At 40.3% G+C, this 21631-nt stretch overlaps 2 protein-coding genes across 3 annotated transcripts in view; one reads left to right on the top strand and one right to left on the bottom strand.

Moving 5' to 3' along the window:
* The window catches only part of PRMT9 (protein arginine methyltransferase 9), a 33083-nt gene extending 28437 nt beyond the window's left edge, over nucleotides 1–4646 (top strand). Inside the window, exon 16 of one of the 2 annotated variants that reach the window (XM_077815349.1) lies at nucleotides 3759–4646. In XM_077815349.1, the coding sequence (XP_077671475.1) occupies nucleotides 3759–3798 (40 nt within the window). In that variant the 3' untranslated portion in view covers nucleotides 3799–4646. Of the gene's footprint in view, nucleotides 1–114; nucleotides 1023–3758 lie in introns of those variants that run through there. The other variant, XM_077815351.1, reaches the window with a different exon arrangement.
* On the bottom strand, nucleotides 1016–21405 carry TMEM184C (transmembrane protein 184C). Its single transcript, XM_077815353.1, has 10 exons — nucleotides 21052–21405; nucleotides 17199–17329; nucleotides 17064–17100; nucleotides 13945–14150; nucleotides 9905–9979; nucleotides 7261–7354; nucleotides 6280–6392; nucleotides 5366–5465; nucleotides 3498–3669; nucleotides 1016–3032 (listed from the first exon to the last, which is right to left on the bottom strand). The coding sequence occupies exons 1-10, from the start codon at nucleotides 21166–21168 to the stop codon at nucleotides 2737–2739; spliced, it is 1341 nt and encodes a 446-aa protein (XP_077671479.1). The 5' UTR covers nucleotides 21169–21405; the 3' UTR covers nucleotides 1016–2736.
* Between the last annotated feature and the right edge of the window lie 226 nt (nucleotides 21406–21631).

The raw sequence follows: 21631 nt of genomic DNA, 5'->3' as shown, positions 1-21631 counted from the left end.
AGATGTAGGAAAGAAAGGTTTTTCTTCCAACTGTACTCAGAGTTCAGTAGCTGTGTGGTAGTTGTCCTATTTTTGTGACCCAGTGCTAATACTGCCTTAATTTTTTTTTTATAGCCTTAAATAGATCTCAACTTCTTAGAGGGAGACGAGTAAGAAACAAAAGTTACTGAGCCAAAACCTCAGAGACTAAGTCACTGAATACTCTGCTCAAGGAGGATTTTAATAATCCTTAACAAACAGTGACCAATACAACTCAACAGGCATGAAAGAGGTTCCTCATTTTACAATGAAGACAGCTTTCTGATCCAGAAGTAGAGACTCCATATCATCTGTTCTTTATCTATTTTTTTTATAATAATGAGTATAAAGGATCTGATTAGGAAAAGGAGGAAGGTTGGAGGGTGTGACCATGAGCTACTTGAATTCAGCATATTAAGAAACTGGAGGAAGTGTTAGTTTTTCTGAAAAAATAAAATGGAAGAAGTCAGCAAGTTGAGTGCTTCTCTGTGAAACTACAACACCTGATGCTGAAAGAAAATCCTCTGAGAAACATGAACAGGAAGCAATAGTTACAATCATATCTTTAATTTTCAGCAAAGAGACAGCAAAATGAGTTAATAGAGAAAGATGAGGTTTAGAACTGTGGGGAGTGAATCTTTGATCTGTAGCACTCGTTCTTTCATCTTGGATACATAATGGGAGGAAGCTAAACGATCTGTGAATGTATTCTTTTTTGAATATGGTTTTAATGTCAAAATGTTCCTGTGAGGTGTTTATGGACAAAATTAAAGTACATAAGCAGGTTGGTATTCTGTTTACTAACTCAATTTAGGTGAAATCTTATTGCCAAAATTCCTTTTTCCACTGCCAGGCCCAAGATGCTGAAAATGCTGAACAAGTGTTTGGATTAGTTGTATTTAAGACATCTTTTTTTGAAAGAGGGAGGTATCTTCTCCCACACATACATCCAAGACTTCTTAACTAGATTACAGAAATAAATACAACAGACAATGAACACGTTTAAATAAAATCTTTATTTGCTTATTTACAATGAAGGCAATGAATCGGCATATTGAAAGTGTGATTTGCTCTCTTTTCTAACAACATCAAATACATTAAGTACATACTCCACTTCGGCTATAAAATATGCAGCCTAGTGAATAAGGCAAAATATTTACATAACACTAGTACTGCAAAAAGCACTTTTAAGATGAATTCGCTGTAAGAGTAAGAAGTTACAATTAAAAATCTGTTCTGTAAAGGGTATCAATGCTGGAAAAAAAGTTAAGTTACGAGTAATTTTTGGTGGAATGTTGCAGATATCACTTTAAAAAGCATCTACGCTGCTCCAGTTTTATTTCTCTATATAAATGCCAAATTGCAAGCATGCAATGCAAATGCTAGTGTGATGTTCGGATAGAAAATAACAACCCTGGTTTTGTCCGATTTGCAAAAAAAATCCTTAGAACTCTGATATAAATGCCTTTATTCTTGATCTGAAGTCTGTAACGTTAGTGTCTTCCGTATTACACTAGCTACTTGATTCCTCCTTAGTGAATATCTTACTTTTCCTCCCAGTAAGGAGGCAAATTTGCTACTGAATTTGAACCTAAGCTAAAGCAGAGGCATAAAATGACAGTATACTGACAAACAATCTATAGACAGACAACTAGACACCTTTTGTTGGGAAATATCCTACTTTGACATGTTTAAGATTTTTAAGAGAAAGGTGTAAGCTTATTGCAGTTCTAAGTACAGAAGTCAGTTTCTCCTTCAACTTATGAAATGCTTTTCCTGTTTGACACTTTGCAAACAGTAATTATTCTTACCAGTATGCATGTTAAGTAGGTGTTATTCCCATTTTAAAGACAGAGAAAATGGTGGCAAAATGTAAATTACTTGCCTAGATTTGTGATTAAAATACATTTCTGGCTCACAGTCCTGTGCTCAGACCATACCTCTCAAGGAGGCAGCCCAGCAACTCAGTGCTGCCATGCTAAGGATGGCAATTTGCAGTTCTGGGCTCAGTCTCTTACTACTTTGGCCTGTACGGAGAACTTAGTTTTTAAAAGGATGCTTTGGCTGATGCCCAGAGACATTGGTGCTCTGTAATGGGAGACAGAGTATTTTAATTAAGGAGTTTCAATTGTGTTGTATAGAGGAAGGTGAAGAAGTCAGTACTCCTGCCACACACTATCCACAAATGTATTTGTTCACCACCTCATTGGAGAGGTAAGCTTAACATAAGAAGTCTCCACAATTCAGTTGCTTAAATTACATTCCTGAAATCAAGTCCCCCAGTTAGCAGTTCTACCTATATCCCAAACATTTGAAGAGCAATAGAGTATTTGTTTACAGATATATCTTCTGTGTTAAGAGACACCAGTTTAATCTCAGTATGACACTGCCCTTTTTATGCTAGGTACTATATAGCTTTCTAAATACTTTAACCCTCTTAAGAAATGGATTCTTAAAATCTGTGCTGGAAATTTAAAACTGCGTAAATGTTTTATATTCAACTGATACACTATATATTCAAATCCATTATAGACTTTTAAACAAATTCAGTATTCAAAACTGAGATTCCAATCACTTACTTTGTTCCTGTTTGTGAGACATGCTGCAGTTTGTCCAGCTATTAATAGCCCCTTCAAGAGCAATGGAATACATCATCGTGAAACAATGTGGCAGGAAAGCACAGAATAGATTCTTTAGCACACTCAAGTGGAGATGGGTTTAACTTTTATCCAAAGGCTTCTCAGATGTACCATGCCCTGGAACAAGGTAATCCTCATGCTCTTCTGCAACAATAGTGTTATAGATGCCATCAGATATTGTGGTTGTTGTAGGAGTAGTCAGAGGTGTCACAGTGTGTCCAAACCCCTGGTAGTGGCCACTCATGGGTGAAGATGGCATAGAAGCAGCATCAGAAATTGGGTCTTGAGTAGATGAAGACAGTAAACTTGTATGTTCGTTTTGTTCATGATCCTCAGCAAAAAATATTTTCCTTGGTTGGCCCAAAACTGTCCTTCCTAAAGTTGTGCCAAATTAAAAAGTATTATTTATTATTTTTATAGCTCAAACAGTGTGCTAGGTGCTTTATAGATATTTAGTACAAAATAGTAAGTGTGCTGTATGAAACTGGTCTTTGTCTTAATATATCAGACACTGAAGATGGGAGGCTTACTCCATAGTAGAAAAACAATCACTTCAGTGAATCAGAACTAAAACATGCCACTAAATATTCATATCCTTATCTCCCACCCCCTCAAATCAACATTTACCCTGAAACAAAGTATAAAACCCAAAATAAAACACACAAACCCTACCCCATCCGAATTTTTATCCCAACAAGGAAGAAGTGCCAAAAACTCTACTAAAGCCTTCAATTGCTATCAAATTCATGTAGAAGTTGTTCAGATATTGCACTGATAGGTAGCAATACAAAACCCTAAGATAAATATTTTATAAAATTGATGCATCAGCCCAGTACTTACCAACATTTCGAACCTGTTCAGATATATCTGCCCTAATATCAGAAATATCCCACATTGCAAGAAAGGAATCGAAGCATGATCCTTCTTCAGCTTCTTGGACATAAGGTTTATAGGAAAAACTGTAATGATGAGCAATAGCAGCAAAGAACATTTCCACACAGATAATAAAATCCTGCAACAAGGAGAGACACTTATTCAGATCTAGTCCTGAAAGAACATCAGCATGACAAAATATGCATTCCCCCCCATCTCTATTTCCAGTGCAAGACTGGCGGGAACTCCCTCAGCTCTGAAAGACTGATACTTCGGGCACCGATAGCTGCTCCTTGTGAACCAGCAGCATTTCAAGAGCCCACGTGAGTCTGGCAGATTGCTTTGGCAACCAGGCTTACTACAGCCTATTCCAATTTGGCATTTTGTGGCATTCAATCCCGTATCCTGACTTGCTGGAAGTGGACACTCAGCAATGAATATCTTATGATGAGGTATTCAAAAATGTATGTATTTTATGTGCAAAAAATCTCAGTTGGGACTATTTAACTAAAATATATATATCTATAATACACATGACATGTGACAAGGTGCTGAGTGTAACATTCTTCAGCACTCATTCAGGATGACTTGCATTGCTTACTCATATTTAAGGGTACTATTTAGTCACGGAGGTCATGGATGTCACGGAATCCATGACTTCCAGCAACCTCCATGACTTCAGCCTGCAGTGGTTGGAAGCTGCAGAGTCTCCTGCCGCCTATGGGGCCAGGGAGCTGTGGGGTACTCCCAGAGCGCCAAGGCGCTGGGGACAGCAGAGGGGAACCCCTCAGTTCCCAGCCGCTGCGGGGCCCCGCAGCTGTGGGCAGCAGGGGTACCCTGCAGCCTCCAGCTGCTGCAGGCAGCTCCTAGCCCCTGTGCAGCTGCCCGCTTCAGGCAGTATGGGGACCCACAGATCCCCATTTTGTGAGAGATATTTTTTAGTGAAAGTCACAGACAGGTCATGGCATCCGTGAATTTTTCCTTTTTGCCCATGACCTAAGTTCCCTGTAAGCTGCATGGCCACGCCACAGCCTATTTAGTACCACGCAGGCGCTCAGGGAACCCACCTGAGGACCCACTGCGGTGGTGGGAAGGGCGCCTCTTCCCCGGACTTGAACCCTGCCGTGGCCAGGGTGGCCTGGCCTGGACCTGTCACGGGGCGCCCCTCCCCGAATCCAGCCCCAGCCCAGATCTGTGGGGGCCGGGGGAAGGGCGCTTATCCTGCAGCCCCAGCTCCCAAGCTGCCGCAGCAGGGAGAGCACTCTCTCCCCCCCTAAGCCCAGGTGCTGCTGCAGGGGGACAGAGCTTGGGACAGTCCTCTCTCCCTGCCATAGCCCAGGAGCACCCTCCTGCATCCCAAACCCTTCATCCCCGGCCTCACCCCAACCCTCTGCCCCAGCCCTGAGCCCCTCATCACTGGTCCCACCCCAGAGCCCACACCCTAAGCCGGACCCCTGACACCCTTGTACCCCAGCCCTCTGCCCCAGCCCTGAGACCACCCCCACTCCATTAATTTTGTTAAGTGCGCCAATATGACGGTGATGTGTCACACATCAACTCCATATTGGTGCACGTAACAAAATTCATTCCGCACGTGGGTGGGAAAAATTCAAGGGAACGCTGCCCGTGACCTGTCCGTGACTTTTACTAAAAATATCCGCGACAAAATCTTAGCCTTACTCATAATACTATCTGGTAGTAGCAGCAGCAACCTTGTCTCTCTCATTGGAAACATGAGTTTCTATGAACATGCAATCCTGTTTGTAACTTTCATTTGGAAATGCTCTCTTCACCCCTCTACCAGTTCCCTGGAAACAACAGCTGTTTGTACTTACCTGTAGGCCTGTGGCCACGGCTTCCACACTTTGCCATTCCCAGGTGCGTTTTTCAGAAATAACACCAATTTTCACCAGCAGTGCAATAAGTACAGCTTGCCTATAAAGATTATTTATATTATAGTAGCACGTAAAGGCCCCATTATACTAGATACTGTACAAACACATTTCAAAATAGTCCCTGTCCTAAGAAGCTTACGATCTAAACAGATGAGACAAAGAACAGCGGAAACAGGCACAAAGTAGTACACTTTCACATGGGATCACACAAAAGAACAGTGGAAGAGTCTGGACAAAAACCCCAAGCTTCCCAGAGTCCCAGATTCAGTGCCTCTGCACTAGAGCACACTGCCTCTCATAATAGAAATAGAGCAAGTTATTTGTTAACCTTATGTGACCTAGCATTCATACTGATCTGCTGACTAGCATACAGAGTCATGCGTAAGGCTTTGAATACAAAATTCTAGTTTTGTAAGTGAATAAAAAGTAACAAATCTTAGTCTCCCACAATACAAAGTTTGCCTAGATACTCAGTATTTCTTTTAAACATGCTTGCTAGTTAAGTCTTTAGACTAATTTAAAAGATAACTTTGAATTTCAACAATGATAGATTTTTATGGTTTAAACATAAGAACGGCCAAACTGGGTCAGACCAATGGTCCACCTAGCCCAGTATCCTGCCTTCCAACACTGGCTAGTGCCAGGTGCTTTGGAGGGAATGAGCAGAACAGGGCAATTATCGAGCGATGCATCCCCTGTTGCCCAGTCCTAGTTTCTGGCAATCAGAGGTTTAGGAGCACCTAGAGCATAAGGTTACATCCCTGACTGTCTTGGCTGACATCAGTGACCTGAACATTTTCAGTTCTACTGCAATAAGCTCTGGAACAAGCAATACTGATTAAATATTTACTTACCAGAAGGAAACAAAAACTACCATCTTCACACAAAGAAACTTGCCAACAGGCTGGATTGGGTTTAGCTCTTCACGCAGTACTTTATAAAACAGCACAAGGCAATACATCGCAAACTAGAGGAAAAGAAAAATTCTTACCTTTTTACAGTTTTTAAATCATTATGTTTACTTTTGCAAGCAGTTATTTTAAAGCAACTGTTTTTATTATGTAAAATATGTTACTTTACAATGCAAGAAAAAAGCTAAACAGATTAGAGTTTTTCTTTTGGGGATTTAAGAACTTCTACTTTGCTTATCGTTTTAAAGACTACACTCTTAGAATTTGTTTAAGAAATGTGTCATATTGACAGTCCTAAAGAGTAAAGTCTTCTATCCAAAGAATAAGATAAAGCACGGGAAGCTGCCATGCAAACCTCATGGTGTTTCATCACCAGTACAAATCTAACATGGATAGACCATCTCTACTGATACATGGATACAATGCCACACCCATTCAGATGTCGGACTCTGCTGAGAGCGCCAACAAGGCTGTAAATTAATGCCAAATGTGGCAGTTTTTTACGATGTTCACCCAAAACTGGAATGAGTTTTAATTATTTAATTTAAACTGCAAGGAGAAAAAAGTTGCACGACTTGCAGTGACTACGGACAGACTGGACTTGAACCAGTGACCTAGAGGTGAGAGGCTATATATTACCTTACTAAAACACTAAGCCTTTTAGTTCTCTCTCCACCTAACCACAAAGGCATATTTTGTATATTTTCTACAGAAGAAGTGTTTAATAATGAAGAAATCAAATACTAGAGAATGACTTTTTTCCTTCCATTATGCATGTAGAGGGGATTTAGTAGGTATGGTTTTGAGAAGACTTTAATAATTACTATTAATATCTTGAATCAGAACAAAAATTTCAGGTGATACTGACAATATTTTAAAACTGTAATTTTAAAAACACCAAAAAGAGACATTCTTGGTACTCACCAGTTGTGACATGTTGTTAAGAATAACCAAGTAAGTCCAGGCATTTTTGAAGCTAAAGTTTCCTTCATCATATACACCAACCAACTCACAGATTCTGGAAGAAAGTTTGGTATTAACCATTGTACAAGTGAGCCTCTTTTCTAAAAGTGCTGCTAAACTGGTATCCCATTGATCAGCTGTCAGAATGTAAAACCTACGTTCACTAATACCAGTGCTGAGAGCCTATACAAGAATGGAAGAAATTACAACTTCCAAAAATTTACATAACACAACAAAGTTTACAGTTGTACTTCTAGAATGGAAAAGGAACTGCGCCTTCGGATCTGGAAAAAAAAAAAACACTCATTCAAGTTTTTTCTGGTGAGCAACAGGAGCTGAAGGCAGCAATTTTCTGGCAGAATTTGTTTCCATTTAAAGAAATTAAACTTCTAGCCATTATGGTTGTGAAGGTAACCTTTCAAATATGAACCAACTTTAAACTGAAGAAGAGTTGTCTGATGCTGCTCATATTTTTGCCAAGCATAAGAGCAGCTAAATTGGTAAAAGACATTGAAAAGACTGAGGCTTCCCAAGCTCCCTCACCAAGATCCAAGAACAGCAAAAAGAAAATCCCAACATCCTCCTTTTTCCTCGGAGCAGCATATGACGGTGCCCCGCATAAGCCTTTATGGAAATATGCTTATGAATGTATATATGACATAGCTGGAATGTTTTATGCTGCATATGCCACGTAACATATCTCTGTAAAGGTTATGATCTACTGACTCTATTCATCCTATTTGTATGCATGTATCATTTTTGAAGGAATATGGCTGTGTACTGGCTTGATTTTTAAGTAGCCTTTGTAAAGCATTTGGTCAGCTTCTTGAGAAAGGAATGTGCAAATTAAGTGCCCAATTAAGAAGCACTTAAGGGACAATGGATCTTGGGAGGCTCAAATCCACATAAGAAGTCTACATGACATGAGGACTTTCAAGCTAGCATGTGAGCCATGGCTACTACCTGTAAGTTCTGAGTCATGGGACTTGCCCATATGACTCCAAAACTCCATCTTGTAGCTGGACTTTGCATAGGAGAGAGGAGGGGGTCTCCACCCACAAGAGAGAGTCTATTTAAGCCTGTGGGAGACCCCTCCATTTTGTCTTCAGCTGGCTAAAGAGAGCCTCTCAACCCCCAAGGATACCTGAAAACAACTGGAACAAAGGACAGTAACTACAGGGGGTGTGAGTGATTGCTGGACCCAGACTAGGAGACTAATCTGTAAAAGGAAGCTTACTGGGTGAGGTTTTTATCTGTAGTCAGTTTTCTTAGACAGACTTGCATGTTCTATTTTATTTTGCTTGGTAATTCACTTTGTTCTGTCTGCTATTACTTGGAACCACTTAAATCCTACTTTCTGTATTTAATAAAATCACTTTTTACTTATTAATTAACCCAGAGTACATATTAATACCGGGAGCGGGGGGAAGCTGTGCATCTCTCTCTATCAGTGTTATAGAGGGCGAACAATTTATGTGTTTACTCTGTATAAGCTTTATACAGGGTAAAAACAGATTTATTTAGGGTTTGGACCCCACTGGGAATTGGGCATCTGAGTGTTAAAGACAGGAACAGTTCTTAAGTTGCTTTCAATTAAGCCTGCAGCTTTAGGGCACGTGATTCAGACCCTGGGTCTGTGCTGGAGTAGACTGGCATGTCTGGCTCAACAAGACAGGGTGCTGGAGTCCCAAGCCGGCAGGGAAAGCAGGGGCAGAAGTAGTCTTGCCACATCAGTTGGCAGTTCTCAAGGGGGTTTCTGTGATCCAACCCGTCACACAGCAAATTGGTGGAGCTCGGCTTTTCACCTGGCCACTGTCTCAACAATATATATTTCATATCTACCTCTGGTCCACAGTAAATTCTTTTGAGACCTATTACAGGAGGCCTGAACTGAAATACATGTTTACCACCTGCAATGGATATAATCGTATAGAAAGAATTCCCATTTGTTACCATGTGAAACCTGACATTGACACCCTTTATCTGTCCACACACATACAGCTGGTTTAAATAAGGTCTCTGCTATGCTACAATTCACAAAGGACACAGATATTTGGAAATTACGCAACACTAATAGCAATTACAGTATTTCAAGTTATTATATACAGTAATTCAAGTTAACGCAGTTTTTACAGGTGACATCATTCTGTTATGACTAAATTTAGGATTTAAAATTATTTCAGTTCTCCAAGAGGGCACACAGTCAAATTGCTTGCATGCATAGTTTAACCCACCTTCAGTGACTAACATGTAATCTGATTGAGAAATACTCATTTTTCAAAAAAGCAAGGGGAAGCCTGCCCATCCTCTAAGACTTTTCAATTCAGCGTTTTTATGGGAGATTTTATAAGTTTCTTCTTTCTGAATCAGAAGTTAAATACTCATTACCAAAGCTCAGGAAATGGTGAGCAGGGGTCACAAAGAAGTCACAGGTTGATATAGTTAAGTCAGCTTCAGCTCCACTTACAACAGAGCAAAACAAAAAAGTTATGCTTTTAGAGTCCATCAATTCAAATATAAAAACCAACTGTGTAAAAAGTCTTCTCCAGTGTAGCTCAAAGATTATATCCTAAAGACAACATAAATTCTTTATGGGCATACTTACAGAGCAATAATGGTGGTAAGTGGTCTGACAACAGTGTATTGCAGCACGCCTAGTTTACATCTAAATAATAAAACTCTGCAAACAAACACAGAATTCATCACTTAAGAAACGTAAGAAAAATCAATTTATGAAAATTCCTTACCTTACTGTGTTCACTAAATTAAAATTTTACTTCAACCTAATCTACTTCCAGAATGTTTCAGTATTTAGCTCAAATATCATACAACCATTATGCAACAATTCAGAGAATCATGGAAATGTAGGGGCTGGAAAGGACATTGAGATATCATCCAGACCAGCCCCCTGCACGGTGACAGGCCCAAGTAAACCTAGACCATCCCTGACAGGTGTTTGTCCAACCAGTTTTTAGAAAACTTCCAATGATGGGGATTCCACAAGCTCCCTTATCTATAGCAGAGCTTAACTAGTTTTTCCTAATATCTAACCTGCATCTCTCTTGCTCCAGACTAAGCCCATCGCTTCTTGTCATACCTCCAATGGACACAGAGAACAACTGATCATCATCTTCTTTATAACATATTTCAGAACTTATCAGGCGCCTCTCCCCACCCCCAGTCGTCTTTTCTCAAAACTAACCATACTCCTTTCCTTATAGGTCAAGTTTTCTAACCCTTTTATCATTTTTGTTGCTCTCCTCTGGACTCTCTCCAATTTGTCCACATCTTTCCTGAAGTTTGTTCCCCAGATCTCGACAGAGTATTCCAGCTGAGCCCTCACTAGTGCCCAGTGTAGTGGAACAATTACCTCCCCTACCTTTTAAACTGCTTCCTGCAGCCCAGAATAATATGAGTCTTTTTCAATGATTTCTTAATCATTCAACTTGTGATCCACTGTAACCCATATAGCCTTTTCAGCTGTACTAGCACATAGCCAATTATCTTCTCTTCTGTAGATGTGCACCTGAATTTTTCCTTCTGAAGTGAAGTACTTTACACTTCTCTTTACTGAATTTCATCTTGTTGATTTCAGACTAATTCTCCAATTGGTCTGAAATCATTTTGAATTCTCATCCTGTCCTCCAAAGGGCTGGGCAACCCTCCCAGCTTGGTGTCATCTGCAAATTTTATAAACTTACTCTCCAGTCCACTATCCCAGTCATTAATGAAAATATTGACTAGTACCAGACCCAGGACTGACCCCTGTGGGATCCCACTAAATTTGTTCTAGAAATGCCCAGTTTGACAGCAAACCATTGACAGCTACTCTTTGAGTATGGTCTTTGTACCAGCTATACACTCACCTTAAGAGTAATTTCATCTAGACCACATTCCCATAGTTTGCTTATGAGAATACCATGTGGGACTGTGTTAAAAGTCTTTCTAAAAATGAAGATAAATTACAACTACTACTTTTCCCCCATCCACTCGGCCAGTAACCCCCTTAAAGAAGGAAATTAGGTTGCTTTGGCATGATTTGTTTTTGACAAATCCATGGTGGCTACTTCTTATAACACTATTATCTTCTAAGTGTTTACAAAGTGATTAATAATTTGGTCCAGTATCTTTCCAGATATCGTAGTTAGACTGACTTGTCTAGGATTCCCTAGGTGAAGACAGGTACTATGTTTTCCTCTCTCTAGTCTTTTGGGACCTCACTCATCCTCAAATAACTCTCAAAGTTAATTACTACAGGTTCTGAGATTGCTTCAGCTATTTCCTTAAAGTACCATCAGATGAATTTCATCAGGCCCAGCCAACCTGAATATATTCTAACTTACCTAAATATTCTTTCACCTGTTCTTTCTCTATTTTGAATCGTATTCCTTCCCCCTTGTCATTAAAATTAATTGTGCTGAGTGGTCACCAATTAACCTTTTTAGTGAGGACTGAAGCAAGAGGCATTAAACACCTTAGCTGTCTTCATGCCATCAGTTATTAGCTCTCCTTCCCTGCTAAGCAGAGGACCAACACTTTCCTTTGTGTTTCTCTTACTCCTAATGAATTTGAAGAAGGTCTTTTATTGCCTTTTACGTCCCTTACTTTTTGGGTTTTAGCCTCATTTTGTACTGACATGCTTGTGCTATACTTTGTACTCCTCCTTAGCAATCTGTCCTGATTTCCACTTCTTTTAGGATTCCTTTTGGATTTTTCAGGTCCTAATGGAGCCATATTGGCCTCTTACTGGTATTCCTATGTTTCCTTCGCATCAGGATAATTTGCAATTTTGCCTTTAATATTGTCTCCTTCTAGAACTGCCAAGTCTCCTGAACAACTTTTCCCATAGATTTTCTTCCCTTATCTCTCAGTTCTCCGAGTTTTCACAATCACTTTCACTCAAATTGTTTCCCACCTTCAGATTTGCTACCAATTCTTCCCTATTGTGCCAGAATCCAGTCTAAAATGGCTGTCCCCCTAGTTACCTCCGCCACTTTCTGGAACAAAAAATTGTCCCGATTACGTTCCAAGAACTTATTAAAAATTTTCCATTTTGCCCTATTACTTTTTCAGTGGATGTCTGGGTAGTTAGAGTCCCCCATTATTATCAGGTCCTAATGTTTTGGATATTTCTGTTATTTGTTCTAGAAATGCCTCATCACCTCCTCTTCCTGACTTGGTGATCTATAGTAGACCTGTAGCATGATGTCACCCTATTTTTTAGCCCCTTTTATCTTTATCCAGAGACTCTCAATGGGTCTGCCTCCCACCTCCCTCTGGATCTCAGAACAAATGTATATATCTTTGATGTATAATCCAACACCTCCTTCCATTTTACCCTGCCTGTCTTTTCCGAAAAAGTTATACCTCTCTACACCAATATTCCAGTCATGAGATTTATCCCACCATGTCTCTGTGATGCCATTATACATTACACAATGGTGGTACCTCTCAACCTTTCCAGACTACTGTACCCCTTTTCAGGAGTCTGATTTGTCTTGTGTACCCCAAGTTTCACCTCACTTAAAAACTTGTAAAATCAGACATAAAAATACAAAAAAGTGTCACAGCTCACTATTACTGAAAAAATTGCTTACTTTCTCATTTTTACCATATAATTAAAATAAAATAATGTAAATAATTTAAAATAAAATAAATCAATTGGAATATAAATACTGGTCTTACATTTCATGTATCGTAAACAAATCAGTATAAACAATTCATTGTCTATGAAATTTTGGTTTGTATTGACTTCTCTAGTGCTTTTTATGTACACTGTTGTAAAACTAGGCAAATATCTAGATGTGTTGGTGTACCCCCGGAAGACTTCTGATTATCCCCAGGAGTACATGTACCCCTGGTTGAGAACCACTGCACTATGGAATATAGACAGGCAGATTGTTCTGTAGGGTAAAACAACACACTGACATATAGAAAGAAATATTTAACGCTTCCTTTCCATCAGCCACAAAAAACCTATTACACAGCACAATAGAGTTCTATTCCCGATGTGTTTTAGGATACATTCGCTAACGTATCAAAACATTTGCTTAGTCATAAAACAAGGTCATTCTGAAAAACTCATGATATTCCAGCTTATCAAAATATCAAACAGGAGAAGGAGGGCATATTATTCATCAGATGAAGCAACTAGAAACATGATCAGTTAGTGGGCCAAATCCTGCTCATCTTACTCACATTAGTTGTTGAAGTGAAGTCAATGGAGCTACACTGCATGAGTAAGTCTACAGTAACAGGATTTGGCCCCTGCTCTAGGGTACTGCTGGCAAATAGTGTGCCCCAAAAAGAGACAAATTCAAGAGAAGCACCTGTTCTCCATGATGAATGTTGCTTTCATACCTATTTTTGGAAGATAAGGAAGTCTCTTTCAGTATCATATAAGTTAATTAGTTTATCATCTAAAAACATCTAATTCTGTAATTTTTACAGCTAATTGAAAAGACTTTCCACAACCAGCTCAGAAGTGGTAAACCAAACCCTCTGTACTGTGTGCACATTATAATTGACTTAGCCAGGTAGCATCAACTATAGTATTAAATATGAGCAACAGTATCTTCTGTATCAAAGTACACAGCATTAAACATTCAAGATATTATTAATATAAAGATACTATAATATACTTACTCTCCCATAGCCCATGATGGACAACAACAAAGGGGAGGTAGATGTCTCTGCTGATCTTTGGCTTCTATGATTAATACCAGATTTGGATACCGGTTGGTTAAATAATTTGAAAGGAATACCATAAAATTGTAGATGACGTATGCTTCATAGCATTCTCTACAGGTATCCACATATATTGCAATGTTGGGATATTTCAAAGCTATCCACTATAAGAAAACATGGAGACATTAAAAAGTTGCATTCAAATAAAACAAATGAATCCAAGTATAGACTGAATACTTTTCATATAAATTACTTTTATGGACAGTATCCCTGGCATTCCCAAAGACACTACCATATGCTATGCATAGGTATTTAAGGTTGCAGAAAATTATATAAACAACAGTATGCCAAAGTAATTGAAAACTGTGTATTATACAAGGGAGAGAGTTGCAGTTTTTCATTCTACAAACTGCCACTAATTGGCTAGACAATACTGGAGCCCTACCATTGTTGCCTAACACCTCAGTCAGAGCTTAGAATTTCCTGTCTAGTGGACACCTGGTCTGAGAGCCCCACAATATGGATTTATTCTCCCATGGGCTTTGTGAGAAATAGCATTATCGCCATTTTACATATGGGAAACCAAGGGACAGATCAAGTAGCTTGCCTAAGGTCGCACAGGGGAAGAGTTAGAACATTGAACTGAACCCAGATCTGAGTCCCAGTCCAGCGATTTAATCACAAAAGCATCCTTCTTTTTCAAAAGAGCTAAAATAGATTATGTAGTGCAGAGAATTAAGGCCAACCAGTGAGAGTCTGAAACAGAACTTGTGACATTCCGATTCCCATTCTTTTTCTCATTGCCCAACAGTAAGCAGTAGCAGGCTCCCTTTTGCCAGGCATGACATTCCCCCAAACATTTGGAAAGAAGTCCCAATTGTTCTACAGTACTAGAGGACTTAGAAGCTGTATGTATGCATTCTAGTGTAGCCTACTTCACTGTTTTAGGAAGTTCTATAGACCAGTAGCATTTTTTAATATATGAACAAAGTTCAGCCTTCAGAGGTTCACAGCTCTTTCAAAAACAAACAAACAATTTCCCCTAATGTACCCAAGCACTTTGCAGTGATAGCTATTTCCATGAAAATTTCAACTGTCTACTCCCCTGTTTCAGGGATGAAGCTCTTAAAAAAGTTGCAAGTTTTTAATGTAAAAAGCATGTTTTACACAGAAACCCCATAACTCCACATTAAAGATTTTTGTTTAATGTAAGTAAGTAAGAAATCTTACTTTCAGATAGACTCCAAGACAAAGTTTCAGAAATGTATAAGCAACCAAAGACAGAGAATTAGACCAGAAATTATGCAACTATATCTTAGAGGGAGCTATACTTATGAACTTATTTGGGTTTTTTTCCCCCCCAGTTTTGCCACCCACTTGGCTGCCAGCCTCTGTGCTTCAGTTAGACCATCCATAATGTGGGTATAAGTTTTAAAATATGGTAGTCACATTTCTAAAAAGATACTACCTTTTACACAGCTGAGACATATTTGTAGCAGACAAGTCACGTAACAACGTGAGCTATAACAACAGTATTGTTTAAATAACTAATAACTTCCATTAGGTTCTGCCTTCCTGCTCTTTGCAGATATAAGCTATCTGAAATATTCATGTTTGGACTGAAATTTTCTAAACTTGGTCTCTAGCCAAAGGCAAATTTTTTGTAGAAGTCTGAGCAAAATCCCCTTCAGTTAAAGAGGGGGAAGAGAACTTCTCATTCAAAAACCCCCCACGTCTAAATTTTTTGTGTATCGAAAACACTGAAGAAACTTGACAAGAACACAGTCCTCACAGAAGAATATCATATTTGTGATTTTATGCAAGGCAAAAATCTACAGTAATTTTCCTCTACCACCTCCTTTTCATGCTATTCCTCTTTTCAGAATGTCCCTGCTAGCCTCTATTGCTGTTCCCTCCCTCCTTGGCCAGCTAGCTCCTTTGCTTGGTCATTCCACATTCCTCTCTTGAAAAGAGATTAAGAAATGGAAGAATTAAGTTCTTTGACTGCAACACGATGTACTACCAGGGTGGATCTAGAATAGCTATTGTGACCCTGTAGTATGTGAAAGGGATTTGGAATGTTGCTTGGCTCTGCTAACAGAAACGGTGTATTGTGCAATATACTTATTGGGAACCAAAGGAGTGCACTCATGAAGACTGGCTCTGCTAACAGAGGCTGACATGTAGGATTCTGCTGTGTCCAATACCATGATTGGATGCCTTTGGTACTGATGATTTTGTTTTCACTCCAGGAATGGAGAACAGTACTTTCAGTGGGATCTTAGGCTGCTCTTTTTATTCTCCAAGGTGAAAGGAGCCAAGGAAAACCTTATAGTATTCACAAATTCTGAGTATCTGGAACCAGGTTAAACTGCTAGAGCCTCCTAGACCAGCAAGATTTGGGGCCCAATTTAGCACTCCTTGTGAGCTCTTGGAGTGAAGGTGCTGTAGATTGCATGCTGCAAAAGGTACTATTTTTCCTCCAAACATGCCAGACACCTCATATGGGTGTTCAGATTGGGGAATACAGCATGACAAGAAGCACCCCTCTTGAATCCAGGCCTTCTGTCTTTTGGATCTGTGAACTCATATCAAGGTGCACGAACTAATAAAGCTTAAAAGAAATACCTTTATAAATAAAAAACAAAAATCGTACCAAAAATTATGAATCCAGACTTATTAATAAATATAACTAAGGCACAGCATCTCTGACGAGGCTGGAGAGGTTCCTGGACCGTCTGGTACTGCAGTTGAAAGGAACCAAGGACACAGCACCATTCCCCTTTTACAACCTTGCCCTCAGAAAGTTCAGGAACGGTGAGGGGAAGGCTAGGAGGGTACATGAGAGTGCTCCAGCAGTCACTGCTAGAAGAAGGTTCCACCACCAGACTGCATTGCTGGCACACTCCACGAGTAGGAACGTGCAGAGGCCATTTGAAGAACTGTCAGGTTTATAGCCATGATTTCACATTAGCATTGTTTCTGTGAAGTGTTACACTGGTTTCCATTTCCCCCAGAGCAAGCAAAATACACTAGTTCAGTGACTCCAAACTAGAGACTAGAAAGAATACACTTACACTGTCTAAACTGTAAATCGGGACCATCCATAGAATCCTGTATTGATGACAAAAGAACATCTGAGATTACTGCAAGTATTTTCATCACCAGGAATGAAATGTAGTATTAGCAGCAAAGAATATGTAAAGTGTTACCTTATTATTGGTTTCTGTAATTCAGGTTGAGTATAATGAACTAAGTGTTGCAATATATCCCAGAGAGAAATTGGTATAGTCATCAGTAGAAAAATTCCAGCAATAAACCATGCCTTGGTATGAATTCCAACCTTAGAAGGGAGGGAAGGAAGAACAGCATAAATAGAAATAATGTTAATTTACTGTACCTGTATCGCTACCATTTTAAGCAGTTTTTGAAGTATGGGTTTTTTTAAATGGGAGTAGCCTCTTACATGATACAGCAGGATTACGCACTGAACATATAAAATAAAGTGTTAAGAGCAGGAATTCCGCAAACATCCGAGAGAGTGAAACTGGTGTGTTTAAGTGTTTAAAAGTGTTGAGCATCAGGAAATAAGAATTACCAAAATAAAATCAGAGCATCAACATTGATAAATGGGAGAAACAAAACCAAAGATAGAAATATTGATAGTAGTTCAGTTATGAGACTAATCCAGGGAGTGATCCCACAGTAAGTTTCCTTTAGTTCTTCTTCTCATACAGTAGGGGATGCCAACCAACCAAAAGAAACTTAACTTTATAATAAATTAAAGTTGTTAATAAAATTAATAATGGAAGGAAATTAAAATGAATATGGGAAATATGGTTGAAACTATCAGAGAAAGTAGATGTATTACACAATGTAAAAGGTAAATTAATGATACATGTTGATTATATAAAAATATTTAACAAAAATAAATTCAAAAACTATCAAAAAATAAAAATTAGCATAAAAATTCATTGAAAATTTGAGGAAACCGTACCACAAAGCAAGTGTATGTTCAACAAAGAACTACAACTAAATAACAATATTATTCTATTTCATTTATGACATGTCACTTTAAGGAATCAATTAAAAGAGCACAGTAGTCAACTGAGGTAGACAGCCCTCCAAATCTTTAATGTAATTTAACAACCATACTTAATTAATGAGTATAGTATGATAAATATAGATTAAGATGGGGGCATCAGAGTCATAGACTTTGTGGATGCAACTTCACTTCATACCACTAGGTTTCTACACACTACTGGTTTTCAACTTTTTTCATTTGCAGACCCCTAAAAAATTTCAAATGGAGGTGCAGACTTCTTTGGAAACCTTAGACATAGGGGGCCCTGGACCACAAGTTGAAAATCACTTCCATACACTAATGCAGTTGAGCTTTACTAGATCATTAAACTGAGTCAAAGGGATTCAATAAAACTAAAAGCCAAAACCACCATTAAACCAAACAAGCTTAGTATGGCCAAGTGGTAACTTTTGAGAATGCTTTTAGAAAAGCACTTTTAACATTGCCTGTGAGATTGAAGAAAACAACTTTAAATCAGGTGGTCACTCTAAGCTCAATGCTAAAATTTTAGAGCACACACATCTAATTATTGTTTCAATAATAACAGCCACAGGATGTATATATATTGAATAGAAGAGCCTCAGTACCATAAAGGTTGTGCAGGGTTAGTTAGCAGGTGTTAAAGGTTTGAAGTTACTGTCCAATGCAACGGTATAAAGCTGAAGCTTAAGTCAAGCAAGGTGAGGTGTGCTTAAGGAGCATGGTGGGATGAGACAACGCAGTCCCAGGAATATATAGAGAGGAAGATAACATTTCTGAGAGAAGCTTTTACGTGTGAACACAGAATGGTCAAATTTAAAATGCAAAAAGGAATACTGAAATGCAACTTGCTCTCAGAGCTTGGGTAGAACAAGGAAATTTGAGTTATAATCTAAGAAGGAACACAGCTGTCTGACTAGTGAGAACTCACACTTTAGAATGAATTCTGATAGTTAGGAACACTTATAAACAAGATAAATAGAGAAGAAAGCATTTCATGATCTGGAAAACAGATAAGGTTGAAATAAGGTAGAAATTATGAGAAGTTATTTTCTCTCACACACACAGCATAAACAGCAGGTAGTGAAAGTGGAGGAAAAAATGGAGATTACCTCTCTCTTACTCACTTAGCAATGGTCTAAACCAGTGCTTCTCAAGCTATCTGATGTGGGGAACCAGCAATTTTTTTTCCAACGTGCGCGCAGACCGGCAGCCGATGGCTCGCGGACTGGCACCGGTCCACGGACCACCACTTTGAGTAGCACTGGTTTAAACTACAGTTAGGTCAACATAAGACATATGTCAGTGTCTACATTACAGCCTTCCTCCCACCAATATAAGCACTGGACTACACCAGCATAACTCCACCTCCATGAGAGGCATAAGGCTTATGTCCCTGTAGTTAGGAGGACACAGTGTCTGTGTAGACTGCCTCCCTTTATATCAGCTGTTGGTTCTCTTGTCAATTTCACTGCAGGAGCTGTGAAATTGACAAGGAAGCTGGGCAGCTGGAGCCCAGCTGAACCCTGCTCAGGGCTGGGAGTGAGAATGGACCCCACTCCCAGCTCAGAGTTGGGGGCAAGAAGCCCTGGTGGCACCCCCCTGGCTCCTAGCTGGGAACAAGCAGCCCCAACACCTTTGGACCCAGCTCCCAGCTGGGAGCCAAGGCAGAAGCCCCAGTGCCCATCCTCAGCTGGGAGTTGAACAGCCTTGTCAATTTCAGAAAGAGGGAGCAGGGTAGAGGGGCCAAGAAGCCGGTGCAGCTGGACCCCACTCCCCAGGGGTAAGAAGCCCAGGGTGGCTTCCCTCAGCTCCTGGCAGGGAACGGAGAGGGGAGAAGCCCTGGTCTCCCAGCCCTGCTGGCAGCTCCCAGCTGGGAGCCTGGCTGGCCCACAAGCTCCCAGCAGGTTGCCCCCCGCTTTGGCTTCAACAGAAATCAGTCAACTTATTAAAGTGTATTTCTAGTTTAAATTAACCGTTTTTATTTTTATACATATATACAATATATGTTTTGTTAAAAAAGTTGACTTTTTAAATAATTTGTTTGATTAGACTATTAAACTAGTATAAAAGCTTTGAAACTTGTTAAGCATGTTGCACTGACAGACTCCCATCCATGCTTGACTGGCACATGACATCACTTTTAAAGGGAAACAGTCAACGTAATCACTTATGCCTGAATGTTTAACCCACAATTGTTAAAATAACTAAGAATATTGATCCTGAAGGGGAACAAAAATCTTTTTTTCCATTGTTTATTTTGTGCTTTTATCAGCACTTGAATACACATAGTTTTCAGTTTCCATTCATTCGCTACTGTTTTTGTTATCTTTAAAGCCACAAAAATTGGCATAGCCTCAAGAGAAAGGAGTAACTTTAATTTTTTTTTTTACTTAGATTTTGAGTCTGTGTCCTTTCAAGTAAGTTGATACTAGCACCAGGCAGAGAAATTTCAGACTTCTAAGAGACCTGGACTTCATAGTTAATGGGCTTTACATTGAGAACTTTCAATTAACTTTTCTGATGTCACTATCTTTTTATGACATCACTCAAACTATAAGTCTACAGACAGGGTTTATAAATAAGATTTTATATTTATGAAGGCAACATTAGGTTTAACTACAAGGAGTAAATAAGAGGAAATGAGCTTCAAGATGATTGTTTTGAACAAGACATTAGATTTGTCACTGGAACAAATGTAAGACTGAAATAGGAGACCTGTTGCCAAGATGCTCAGCGTGTGCCCCTTTGGACAGGAAAGCGACAGGACTTTTACTCGTGGCAGCTGAAGATGTGAACGTTAATTTTGTTTTCAAAGCCTAGCGCTCATGCTGATGCCAGCCTACCAAACGGGGAAGGCCATCGGCGTGTACGCAGACCAGACGAGCCCACGCTACGGCTACAGCCTTGTTTATGTCTTGCCCGGAGCCAGCCAGGCCCCGCACACGCACACCCCGGCCCCTCGGTTCTCCAGGGGGAGGGAGGCAGCGAGGGCCGCTTACCTCCAGTTTCTGCAGCTCCCACACACACAAGGGAACCGCCACCAGCAGCCCCACAACGTAGAGAACAACGACCAGCGGCCGGATCCACCTCCGCCAATTGCCGCAGGTGCACGGCATGGTCCCGGCAGCGAGCGGAGCGGGGCTCGGCGCCTCCCGGCCTGCACCCACCCCCGGCCCGGACGCGGCGGGCTCAGGTGCTGGGAGCCGGCCTGGAGCGCGTGAGAGACGAGGACAGCACCGGCCGAGACTCGTCGGGCGGGCGGCCCATCTCACCGCCCCCTGCGGGGCGCAGCCCGGACCTGTCCCGCCTCCTCCTCACTCGGGATCTCGGCTCCAAGCAACCCCTAGCACCACTTCCGCCCCGCAGCCTAACCACACTTCCGGCTTCTCGCGCAACCACGTCACATCCCAGCGCTGATTGGCTGCCTGTGCGGTGTACCTTTCGCTAGCCCGCCCTTCGAGTTCTCTGATTGGGCAGCACGGACGTCAGTCTCTGGGATGGAGGGGTTCTATTGATCCAGGAATCAGTGATTTGTTTATACGTGCTTTTACCCTCCCTCCACGCTGGTCTCTCCTACCT

This window comes from Eretmochelys imbricata, chromosome 4, assembly GCF_965152235.1.
Source record: "Eretmochelys imbricata isolate rEreImb1 chromosome 4, rEreImb1.hap1, whole genome shotgun sequence".
In the NCBI taxonomy this organism is placed as follows: domain Eukaryota; kingdom Metazoa; phylum Chordata; order Testudines; family Cheloniidae; genus Eretmochelys; species Eretmochelys imbricata.
Note: the sequence above shows the minus strand (reverse complement) of the source record. Positions and strands in the feature narration are given on the sequence as shown.